Here is a 13,197-nt window from a genome sequence, read left to right on the forward strand (position 1 = left end):
TCCTGATTATGATTTTCTAAAGTTTTTTATTGCCACAAAAGATCATTCTAACTTACATCTTCACCAGCAATGTCAAAATGTAGCAGATTTAATCCCAACTTTGTTAATATTAGTTATTGCTTTTTGAAAATTAAGCAGTTAAAAGCTCAGTGTTTAAGATTTATTTTATTTATTTGAAAGACAGAGTTACAGAGATAGAGACAGAAAGAGAGGTCTTCCATCCGCTGGTTCACTCTCCAAATGACCACAATGGTCAGAACTGAGCCCATCCGAAGCCAAGAGTCAGGAGCTTCCTCTTGGTCCCCAAGTGGGTTCAGGGGCCAAAGCACCAGGGCCATCCTCCAGTGCTTTCCCAGGCCATCAAGAGGAAGCTAGAGGAAATGGAGCAGCTAGGATTTGAACCTGCGCCCTTACAGGATTCTGGCACTGCTGGTGCAGGCTTAACCCACTACGCCACAGCGTCAGCTCCTAAAAGATCTCGTTTGAACCCCTTGCTCATTGATGTTATATTGGTAGCTTGCAACTAGCTGTTGTAGGACTATTTATACCACAGAAATAGACAAATATACAAATAGGGACTGATTTTTTTTTTTAAAGATTTATCTATTTATTTGAAAGTCAGAGTTACACAGAGAGAGGAGAGGCAGAGAGAGCTCTTCCATCCGTTGGATCACTCCCCAATTGGCCGCAACAGCCGGAGCTGCACCTATCCGAAGCCAGGAGCCAGGAGCCTCCTCCGGGTCTCCCATGTGGGTGCATGTTGGGCCATCTTCTACTGCTTTCCCAGGCCGCAGCAGAGAGCTGGATAGGAAATGGAGCAGCCGGGTCTCGAACCAATGCCCATATGGGATGCTGGCGCTTCGGGCCAGGGCATTAACCCGCTGCACCACAGCGCCGGCCCCTGGAGAGTTAATTTTTAAGCATTTAACAGTGCATTGCTGAGAGCACAAAGCCATATTGCTTAAATGATTAAGTTTTCTATGATGGTGATCACACAGATTTTCTTAACTGGATGTGTTATAGGTTGAAAACAAAAACAGTGAAGAGGTTTGAGGTGAGACAAAAAAATTCAGAATCAGGAATTATATTTCATAAGGGTAGAGAGAATATGTAAAAGCATAAGTATTTTAAAATCTATAGTATATATATAGAATGATTATCCTGTCATTTTACTTTTTCTAAGACCAATATATCCTAATAGGTCTCAAAGATTTCTGCTCCTATCCATCTGCACTGCTATGGCCTTGAAGAGAATAAATTTTAAAAATGCAGATAAGACCATATTACCCTCCTCCCAAAATCTTCCCTTAGTTTTCCATGGCCTATGTGGTGACCAGAGACCCTTAGCACATCCTAGAAGGCTGTTTATGCCCTCTCCTCTGTCGTCCTCCTGTCTTGCCTCATCATGTTTCTCTTCCTCCCTGGAGCTTAGGCTCCAACAACAGTAAAGTATTTGCAAGGCCACAAAACCACCATTCAGCAGTTCTGTATTTTAAGTCCTTGCACACGCTACTTCCTCTTCCTGAAATCCTCTCATGTCTCCAAGAGCCAGCTCTGAAGTCACTTCTTCTGTGGAATGGCCACACTTCCTCCAAAACAGTTCACCACTTGTCTGTTAACCTCGATTCAATACCTCACGCACCACACTATAATCAGTTGCTCATACACTACTCTCCTCCACCAGGCTATGCGAGGACCGTGGAGCAGGTTTATATCTTTTGTTTTTGATACCCCAGCACTTGGCACAGAGTTTAATGCACATGGGATGTTCGCTTGTCTAGAAGCTCCACTGAAGAGAGCAGGTAGGCAGTCCAGAGAGAAGAGGGTAGTGAGGAGGGAGGAGCCCTGTCCTCCTCTCTCCCCATGCTCTCCTCCACTCATTCCTCTGATGCTGCTTGCGTCCCAGCCCTCCCTTCTTTTGACTGAAGTGTTCATTCCTCAGGATCGTTCTCTTCACACACTACTTAAAATGCCCACAGTTCTAGGTTAAGCTCAAGCACCAAGTTTTCTAGAAAATCTCTCCTGACTACGCCCACTGGGTGTTTTCCAATGTGGTATCACGCAGCTAACCCTGTGCAGTTTAGTCTCACCTGCTGGAAGTCACGAGATCAAGGACTGTGGTTTTTCACTTCAGGATTCTGTGCAATCCTGGCAGGTGTTAAGGGTTCAGTAGATGCTAGCTGAAGAAATGACTGAAGATTTGCTGCTCCATCGTTGTACAAAGCTGTTTGTGTTGCGTGACAAGGCATTCTTGGAGAGATCTTCTGGCCACAGTATCTCAGAGTAAATTCAAGTTTGTGAGTTATGTTTCAGAGAGCCTAAACCTTTGATTCCATGAATAAAAAAAACTTTCTAAAATAAAATAAATGTTCATTCATAGTCAGGACCATGTCTGGTTCAGAGAGCCATTTGAATAAAACTACTTCTGAAAATCATAAAAGCATACTATTTTCCCTGAGATCACTAATGTAATTAGGATCCCACAGAGTATGCAAATCATAAACAGTAAGAGAAAGTAAGCAGAGAGGCAACAACACTGTAAGTGAAGGAATAAGTAATACCACAACTATAAATAAGTAGCAAATGTCAAGAGAGAGCTGATAGAAACATGAAACTGTTCAGGGCAAAGAGAGGGAAAAGCTTGTTGGGATGACAATGATGTTGGCCAGAAGAATTTTATGACACAGATCTTCAAGAAAATAGGGGAGACAATTGGAGAATACAGGAGAGAGACCTCTTCCATCTACTGGCTTATTCCCCAAATGCCAGCAACAGCCAGGTCTGATCTAGGACAAAGCCAGGAGCCAGGAACTCCATCTGGGTCTTCCACGTGGGTGTCATGGGTTAAGTTCATGGGCCAGCTCCTGCTACTTTTTCAGGTACATTAGCAGGAAGCTGGATTGGTAGGGGAGCAGCCGGGACATGAATCAGCTTCAATATGAGATGCTTGAGCGGCGAGCAGTGGTTTAACCCACTGTGCCACAATGCTGGCCCAAGTTTTCTTTACAATATGTATTTCTCAGCTGATTCACGAACAAAAGGCTACCCAATTAGCCTGTGAGAAGGGGAGGAGGGAACATGCCATTTTATGGTTTCATAGGGGGAAGAAATGCAGGCGAGAGTTCAGTAATTTTAGATTTTAGTATGAGGGTGCTGAAAATGAGGAAAATGTCTAAAGGTAGCTGTCAGACTATGAATTTGAAAGGTCTTTCAATTCTTCCTGCTTTCTTCTCTCCAAGACGCTGTCTTCAGAGAGAAAGCAGAGTGGGGAGAGCTAGGGCTTAGGGGAGCCCTGGATTGGAAGGTGGAAGAGGGAAATCTGATTTCATGTCTTAGTTCTCACATGGGCTTGTGCAAATTTCTGTGTCTTGACTGTCCAGATTCAGCTGGTTCAGAGTGGATCAAAGTCCAGGTGAGGGCAGAAAGCTTTTCTGTAAGGGCCAGGTAGGAAGTGTTTTATGCCTTGTAGGTCTGTTGGGCTCTGCTGACACTGTCCAGCTGTGCCATTTCAGCATGAAAGCAGTTGTAGGACAGTGAATAAACAGATGAGTGTGGATATGTTCCCACAGAACTCTTGACAGCTGGAGTTAAGCCGATCTGAAACAAGGAGTCAGTATGTTCCTCCAGGTCTCCCACATGGGTGCTGGGGAAGCTCTTGGGCCATCCTCTGCTGCTTTCCCAGACACACCAGAAAGGAGCTGGATCCAAAATAGAGCAGCCGGGACTTGAACCAGCACCCATATTGGATGCTGGCACCACAGGCCAGGGCTTTAACCTGCTGTACCATAGTGCTGGCCCCAAAGTTCATACTTTTAATACATACATTTTTATTTCTACTAGGGTTCAATAGTTTTCAGGTATTTTACCACTAGTAGTCTTTCCTGGCTGAGTTATTTGTACATTTATATTTGGGGTTGTGATTCATTCTAATAAATGCTATACACTATTGGCACCAAATGGGGCATCAGGTGACTGCCTAGTGGAAAACAGTAACTGGAATTCAGAAGACTGAGGCCTTCGGTGATTAGAATCATATTGTGTTGGACAAAACCTTCTTTTTACTGCCCACTTGTCCAGGACTTTTCTTCCTTTTTATGACGTAGTCATTTCCTGTTGTGAGGTCTCTAGATTCTCTCAAATTGCTCCTCTGCAAACATGCAAATGGCATGAAATGAAAGACAGAAAATGGTCAGCGGTCAAGCACATTCCTCAGTTCTGGCTGAGAGAGCCCAGGGGTCATCTCTTCACTGACAATCAGTGATCCTTGCCATTGACTGACATTGGATTCCTCCTGGGAATTTAAAAAAGAGAGAGAGAGAGCATTCTAACTATTAAGATTTTTTAACACCCTCCAGGTGACTCTAAACCTAGGTTGAAATACATTGTCATCATTTCATCTACAAATGCAAAAAAAGAGCCAATCTCTAAGAAGAGGTGATGCAGAAAAAGAACTAGAAAAATCTGCACTTTGATGGCAATTGAAGGAAACAGAAAAATGGTCTTGGACATAGTGGAAGTTTCTGGAATATTCCTTACTATCCTCTCTTTTCATCAACTATGGAAAGTAGCAATTTCAGTTAATGATTTTTCAAAAATAATAGCTTCTCAAAATTCATTTTATATTTTCCAAAACATGGGGGGGGGGTAGTATTTAAAAGCAAATCCTAAGCACTGCTAATTAATAGGAAACAGAAAAGTGTTAAAAGAGACCAAGGATTGTTTTATATAATTCATTTTCTCCCCAATGTCAATCATGGCTCATGCACTAGGTAGGCCTACTGTACCTGGGAAGGTTACCCAGAGGGAGCAGGTCATTGAAGAACACCATATCCATTGGCATTTTGCCCTTTGTGAGAAGTTTCGTGCAGATCAACACTCACACAGGTTTATGTTCCCATAGCTGCATCTTCCAAAATGCCAGGGCAGAGAGCCAGACAAGTGATTAGAAATCAGAGAGCCAGCCTCAGCTGAAAATATAGCCCCATTTTAGTTCCCTAGTATTCCTAGAGGTATTTAAGTCCCTAGAAATCATAGGATATTCAGTGTGTTAGTAATGTCACTGGAAAGAAAAGTGATATCTCAGGATACTTCTGAAAAAGGACATCATCTTCCCCATTTCTATTGCTTTGAAGTAATTCAGCCCCCACCTTAACACATACCAGCAAAGACATATTTCCTATTAATTTTCTCTAACTAAACCTACAAGAAAAAAATACAGGCAACATTGAATGTTTACGCCTTGAAAAATCAAATTACAAAGTGCTATAATAAAACCGCACAATAATATGCTTTTACATGTAAGCAGTCATTGACTCCCATTCTCTATATGGCCCTATTCCTAAACAGGATGGACAGGCTGAATCCTTTATTGGGGGACAAGAAGGGAGTAAGAGGGTGCAGCATTAGGCTGGGAGGTAACTGTCTTGTAATTATTCCGGATGTTCCCAGTTTCCTTTACAGTCAGTTGCAAACATTGTGGTTTCACTATGTTCACGTCTGTGCTTATTGTGACAGTATACGAAGTATACTGGAAGAGTAGTTAAAATTAAAGAACCCTTTATTTTATGCCATTTAATTATTTAGACCACCACCATTGCCTTACGGTTGGTCATACTGTATTTTCAAGTAGATAGTCATTTATATGAGCATTGTAATACCTGTATCCCCTGGACCTCTCCAGTGTTCTCCAGTTTTCTAACGTGGAAGATGGGACCATGTAAGAAGTACCGCTCTCTGAAGTTCAGTGAAGGAAATCAGTCACATCCTTCTGTTTGAAGGATGGTATAAAACACTTTCATGAATTTTTTACTAGGAATCCTGATCAAGTGTATTATTTGATACTTCTTTTGAGGGGCTAACATCTGGGCACCTCACAAAGCTCCATAATGGCAGCTCTTCACCTCTAGCCACTCAGACTGTGTGTGAGCCTCCTTCTACCTACCCCCCACACCACATCACATTGTCCTTGAAGTTACAGAATGAGAGTATTTCCAGGACATCCTTTGGGATGTGGACAGGCTCAGCATATAGCCATGGTTACCACACTGCTCCAAATCAAATCTCTCTCAATGCTGTAGGGTCCACACTATGGCAGGTGCACATAGCCACATGAAGGAAAATATAACACACGAGGTGAGGATCCAGGTACCAACAAGAGAGGAAAGAAGACACATCTAAGAGGGGTCAGAAGGAGACTCAGGGTTATGCAGAACTGCCTGGGTTTAAATTCTGGCTGTCACTCTCCATGTGTATTTGGACAAATTTCTTAGGCTTCTGTGTCTCACTCTCATAACCCTTAAAACAGAGTAATAATAATGCATGTCACATGAGGTTTTATATCAATTAATTAAAGTTCTTGGGACACCATTGAATTTCTCTAAGATTCTCTTATTATCATCATTATAGTCCTGGAGAGAAGAACTGAGCATCATGAAATTTCCCCAACTGTATTAGTTTCCTAGGACTGCTATAACAAATAAGTCACAAATTGGGTGACCTGAAGCAACAGAGATGCATTGGCTCACAGTTCGTGTGTCCACAAGTCCAAAATCAAGGCATCCTCAGGGTGGATTCCTTCTGGAGTCTCCCATACTATGGTTCTCTCTTAGCTCCTCATAGCTGCCAGAAATCCTAGGTGTTCCTTGGCTTATAGATGCATCGCATCAGTCTACTTTCATCTACACTGTATCTGCATGCCTTCTTTTCTTTTTTAAAGCCCACTATAATCCAGTATGATCTCTTCTTGAAACTTAATGACATCTGTAAGACCATTACTACAAATTAAGTCATATTCTGATGCTCCAGGTGGAATAGTAGAGGCAACGGTGTCCATACCACTACCACCAGTAAGAGCAGGCTGTGATCAATGTGGAGGAAGGCAGTTAGAGGAATAATTCCCAGAAGAATGTCATCCAAACTTGGGCCAGATGTTTATGGGCTAAAAGGGCTATGTTGGGTGAGTAATCAAAGAAGAAAAATGGATCAGCTACCCTCAAGGTCATCCCTGAGTCAGAACCAGCTATCAAATAGAGAGTTAATCAATGTGCCCCTGTTTAAACTGTGGAAAATTTTCTGGAGAAAATATGAATGTACCCAACAGGGATAGACTGCACTCCTCGGGGTATAGGTTATATGAGTAGAGAGCTCTTTGCCCTGTCTCTCTTGACATGCTGTGTGTCACTGTTTAACCCTGAACTCTCTCTGACTCTGGGTCATCATGCAATGCAAAGTGCATGGCCTCTGGAGCCTCAGGAACTGGATTGCACTATCATGGTGTGCTGTTTACAAGCTCCACCTACCACTTTTGTGGCCTCAGACCAGGTACCCAGCTCTTTAAACTCTATTTCTGCTTAATGCCAGCAACAATAACTTGTAGTTTCTCTAAGTATGAAAACCAGGATTTGCCAAAGTTTCACCCAAGTACTAGGCATAGATTTCGATGAGTGGTTGCTGTTTTCTTAGTCCGTTTGTGCTGCCATTTCAAAACACCGGAGACTGTGTAATTTATAGAGAATAGAAATTTATTTCTCAGTGTAGGGGACTGGAAGTTCAAGATCAAGGCATCAGTGTTTTCCATGTCTGGTGAGGGCCTGGTCTCTGTTTCCAAGATGGTGCCGTGTTGCTGCATCCTCCAGTGGGGACAAATGCTATACCCTCACGTTGGTGGAGGGGACAGAAGGGTCTAGATGGTTCCCTCGAGACATTTTATAAGGTCACTAAGTCCATTCATGAAGGACCTTCGCTCGTGACTTAATCACCTCTCAAAGGCCCTACCTCTTATTACTATCATATTGGTGATTAAGCACCAACCTATGGATTTGGGGCAACAAACTCAGACACTAGCATTATTGTTGCCATTGTCAGGTGGTCGAGCCACCTCTGCCCCTTTTGGGCTTGAATGCCAAGAAGGCCACAGGGACCATGAAGAAGAGCTGTGAGGACCCATTTATCACTGTCTCTTCCCTCCACTACCATCTCCAATTGAACATGGAGTAAACTGAGGAAAGACACGGTAAATATTAGTTGAATCAAGTGAGGTACCAACTGCATTCCAGATATAAGCACTGCCTCAGTAATGCTTTTCAGGATTTGAACCCAGCTAGGCAAAATATCTACCTCTCATGACTTAGCAAGTGACCACTGTGCTGAGCAAAGGCAACATAAAGTGCCATTAGTCCTGTAGCACATGTCAACATTTACAGAGGCTTGGATTACGTAGAAATTATTTTTAGCAGCTATGTAAGTCATCTTCCATGAATTCAATCTTATTATTTTAGTTACTTTTTGTTACTAAGGTAATACATGTTCATTGTAAAATTTTAGAAAATATAGTCAACCAAAAAGAATAAAATCATTCTTAATCCCACATTTAAAAAACATTGATTTTTTTTATTTAGCAATATATTATAACATCTTTGTGGCCATTCCTCTTCAACATGAATTTTAACAGCTTCCTAAATAATATTCCATTATATGAACCTACCAGTATTCACGTAGCCCATCCCCATTACAGGAATTTAAATTGTTTTCAATGTTTTGTTACCGAAAATAAAGATGTAATGATATGAGTTAATTTCTTGTCAATTTATAAATCCTTAGTAATTTGGTATTTATTGTAAACCTGCCCCCTTTTCCAAACGTTGCAATTAACACAAAAGTACATTTTCTCAGCTTTGGCTGTATTCTTTTTAGGAAGTTCTTCCCCGGATTGCCTGGATGCAGTAACTCACTGATAATCAGCATTTTTGCCTCTGGCTTCCTAGCTCACTTGTTCAGGATATAGGTCATTGGAGTTTTCCATATATGGGCCAGTTAGGGACGTGTCAAAAGGCTGCTTCCCTGCCTCCAAACAGCTGTCGCCTAAACCCCGGCTGTCAGTTTCCAAGGGCCTGGACAAAAGAGCGTGAGGGAATCAATACAAATCCGTCACCACTACTGGAAAGACAGTGTGTCGGCTCCATCTTCCCCAGGCTCAGAAAAGTATTCAGCAAATCCCACAAAGCTGGTGAGGGTGCAGAAGAAAGAGAAAAATACTATTGGGAAAACGATTGGCTGACCTTACACATAACTTGCTTTGCAAGCTTAGGCTGTGAGTACCTCACTCTCACCCTGCGGGACAAAAGCAGCAACATGTTTTAAATTGCTGCTGGTGGCGTTATCTAACCAGCACTTTTCTCTTGCAGCTGACACAGCGCTTGGCACTGATGATGTATATGATGAAAAAGGATGCCAGTGTGATGTATCAGTAGAAGATCTAACCCCACCACTTAAAACTGTCATTCGAGCTATCAGGTTGGTGAAAATCTCGAACAAAATGAGTCAGAGACACACCTATGATTCTTTGAATTACTGTGTTCCAAAATCCTTTTTTTTTTTTTCTGGGTAAATCTCCTAGAATAACTACTTTCCCCTTTCCTATTCATCCACATGTCGATTAAACTGTAAGACATTTTCCTTAGTACAAAACTCTACTGTATTCAACACAAAGTATGTCATAAGAAGTGGGTGGGATTTGAAAACTCAGGCTGTGCCCAAGAGATTATGTGAGGATTGACTTGTCATATGTGCTTGTCGCTTTAAGAACATTTCGTTTATTTATGCAATCGGATTTCTGAAATAATTTTATGACTTGATGCTCCAATCTATATTCTGTATTTTGTATCAGAGAAAACCTCTCCAGATTATTTTAAACGCATGATCAACTCTGAAAACAGGAAGTCCAAGTTATCCGTGGTGACTTGATCCTATCTTCTGAAATGTAGCTGTTAAAGGCTGATCTTAATGCTTCCTCTGCTGATGGCAGAGAGCTAAAAGACCCAAAGCAACCGAAATTTGTAATTCCAAACACACACACACACACACACACACACCAAAATAAATTGATAATCTGAACTAAATGAACTGTTGCATGCTCAACCTGCCCTGGTTAATCACCATGGGAGAATTTGTATCTGTCAGGGAGTATTGGTGAGTGTATTGCCAAAAAAATACCTCTGGTCTTTTTGGCTTCCTCTGTCTACTAACAAAAATTCATAGCAAACTATAAAATGCCCAAACCAATTTAGCTATCAAGGACCTAGGATTTATCTCAAGTGTATGATGTATTCTTTTCTTCTGTCTTCAGTTGGTTATTTAGCATTGTGTTGGACATGGCTTTCCTCTGTGGTTGGGAGTCATTGGGAAAGCAGGGACAAGTTACACAGATTTTGGTAAATGTTTGTGGAAGCAAAGAAAATTGTGTGTGATGAACATATTTGTACTCAGGAAGATACTTAACCAGAAGGGAATAAAAGCCCAGCTACTTCTCAATGGAAGCTCTAGGGATGGGGAGACCATGCCTTCTTATTTGGCCTGGACAGCCCTAGATTATGACTCTTGCTCATCATTATTGTTAATAATACACCCTGTCTTTCTCAAAGTATTCCAGTTTTAACAATCAATTATATGGTTACCCTCCCCTTTGGTGATAGATATTTAAGCCCAGAAGGCCCCGAAAAGGTGATGAGATGATGTCTGAAGTTTTCATTTAAAGACAGAGAGGACCTTGAACTGCACTGTGCCGTACCATAGCCAGTGACCACCTAAGGGTATTTAAATTTGAACTGATTAAAACAAAATGAAATTTTAAATGCAATGAACTGATCACACTGTCATATTTTAAGTGTTCACTAGCCACAGTGGCCAATGGCTATTATATTGGACAAATGAGACATGGAATACTTGAATCATTGCAGAAACTTCTATTGCACACTACTGGTCTAAAAGTCACCTTGAAATCCTTTACATGCACTCATTATATCCATCCAAGACCCTAAAGCGAAGGTGGGGAATTCAGCCCACAAATTAATCTGACGTGCAATAAGTGTGGAAAATCTTATCTAGTGGAAGCAGATTAGGTTTCCTAAAAGTCATATTTAACCCAGCTTGTGTCATTTTCCAAGACTTTGTGAAGCTTTCTGCTTTTGCTTCACAACCTATAAAAAGGATTGGGAGCAGCAAGAAAGAAAATGAAATAGGTTTATTCTGCTAGCTAAGCACTTTAGTAACATAAGATTTACTTTGTTAAACCTTCCTCTTGAAACTTGGCTGATTTCTGTAAAGTCCTTTGCAGAATTTCCTTGCTTTTTAGAATTCTTTCTTGGTTCCATTTTTTTCCCTACATTCACAAGTACAACCCAATCTTAGTCCTTATTTTTGATGGAACTTTATTATTTACATGTCTGTCCTTTAGTGTTTTTTAATCACTTCTAAGCACCTTTTAAAACTATTGGATTCCTATAAAAACCTAATAGCTGGGGCTGGCACTGTAGCACAGTAGGTTAATCCTCTGCTTGAAGTGCCAGCATCCCATTTGGGCACCAGTTCTAGTCCCAGCTGCTCCTCTTCCGATCCAGCTCTCTGCTGACATCTGGGAAAGCAGTGGAAGATGGCCCAAGTGCTTGGGCCCCTGGACCACGTGAGAAACCCAGAAGAAGCTCCTTGCTCCTGGCTTCAGATCAGAACAGCTCCAGCCATCACAACCATTTGGGGAATGAACCAGCAGTTGGAAGACTTCTCTCTGTCTTTCCCTCTCACTGTCTGTAACTCTACCTATCAAATAAATAAATAAAATCTTTAAAAAAGAAAAAAACTAACTATACTCAGTAGTTTAATGACTTAATTGGAAGTCTTTCACTCAGGATAGTACATAATTTCTAAAGATGCATGATTAAATAAGCAACCAATACAATTAGCAATTCTGAAAAGAAGGGTGTAGCTTAAGTCTCTATATCTTATGCAAAAGTGTCCTTATCCTGAGTTTAATTATGTAAATAAATTCAATATTAGTTGACTGAACTTTTTTTTTCAGAACTTGCTCGCCTCTTGCAGTTCATCTGAAACAGTATTTTGTATGTCTATTTCCAATCGCAAGTGTGAGCCATCTATTATTCATCTCTAAAATAGCAACTTTGTTTTGGCATTTTTCTTGTTATTCTTTGGTTGTTAGAATATTGAACACTAATACTTGAATATGACTTTTGTATTTCAGTAGTTCTTATAATAATATTTTCTTATGAAAGTCAAATTAAAATGTGTAACAGAAACCGTGTATTCCATTGCAAAACTGACAGTATGGAAGAAAATATTACTATATTTACAAAGGGCAATGTAGCAATTCTTTATTTTCAATTCTGTGATTTTCTAGTTACTTTGGAGAGTAAAGATTCTCAAATGAGATGAGTAAGTCCACTTCCCGAACTTGCCTGGATTCTATTACCTAAATGCACTTTGAGTTTTTTTTTTTTTTAAATACCTGTCACTTTTTAAAAAAAGATTTATTTATTTGAAAGGCAGAGTTACAGAGAGGCAGAGGCAGAGAGAGATCTTCCATCCACTGATTCACTCCCTAGATGGTCTTAATTGTCAGAATTGGGCCAATCAGAAGTCAGGAGCCAGGAGCTTCTTCTGGATCTCCCCTGAGGGTGCATGTGACCAAGGACCTGGGCCATCTTCTACTGCTTTCGCAGGCCATAGCAGAGAGCTGGATCAGGAGTGGAGCTGCTGGGACTGGAACCAGTGCCCATATGGGATACGGCACTGCAGGTGGCAACTTTACCCACTACGGCATGGCACCAGCTCCCTACATGCCACTTTTATAGTACATAGCGAACCATGACTATTCTTAGACTATTTCCAAAGTATACCTTTTACTAAGAAGAAAGCTTAGTTTTATATATTTTCTCCAGGATTACCACAGATGTATCTCAAAATATCATTTCCTGGAAATGAGCAAATTTGCTGGAAATGTGTTGTCAAGCACACCTCTAGGAGTAGAGATTTTGCTTATTTTTAACAAAATCTATATCTCGTTAATGATTAGTTCAAATGGTGCTAAGTTTCTTTTCATCCACTCATAAAAATTACTTTCTAAATGGAAAGATAAAATTAGCAGGAAAGTAAACAAACTGATAAACTCTAGAGCATTCTATACATTCACTTTTCCCTGTGTCCCTGTGTCCCTGGGTTCCAGTTTTGCTATCACTATCTGAAAAACATAGCCCACAAATTCCTGGATACATATTTTCAAAATGTCAAGCATCTGGCTCTTTGGGGATATCTGAAAAAACTACTATTGTCCATATGAATTTCCCTGCAAATATCACTTTCAAAAGTCACTCAATCTTTTCTTGCTAGTAGTTGACATTGTACACACTTCAT

The 13,197-nt window shown here is 40.8% G+C and overlaps 1 protein-coding gene across 1 annotated transcript in view; it reads left to right on the plus strand.

Annotated features, from left to right (window-relative positions):
• Nucleotides 1–13,197, plus strand: part of KCNQ5 (potassium voltage-gated channel subfamily Q member 5) — a 617,705-nt gene that overhangs the window by 590,717 nt on the left and 13,791 nt on the right. Inside the window, exon 10 of the mRNA XM_062187575.1 lies at nt 9,183–9,291. Coding sequence (XP_062043559.1) covers nt 9,183–9,291 — 109 coding nt within the window. The remainder of the gene's footprint in view (nt 1–9,182; nt 9,292–13,197) is intronic.

The sequence above is a fragment of the Lepus europaeus genome, chromosome 3, assembly GCF_033115175.1.
Source record: "Lepus europaeus isolate LE1 chromosome 3, mLepTim1.pri, whole genome shotgun sequence".
Lineage (NCBI taxonomy): Eukaryota > Metazoa > Chordata > Mammalia > Lagomorpha > Leporidae > Lepus > Lepus europaeus.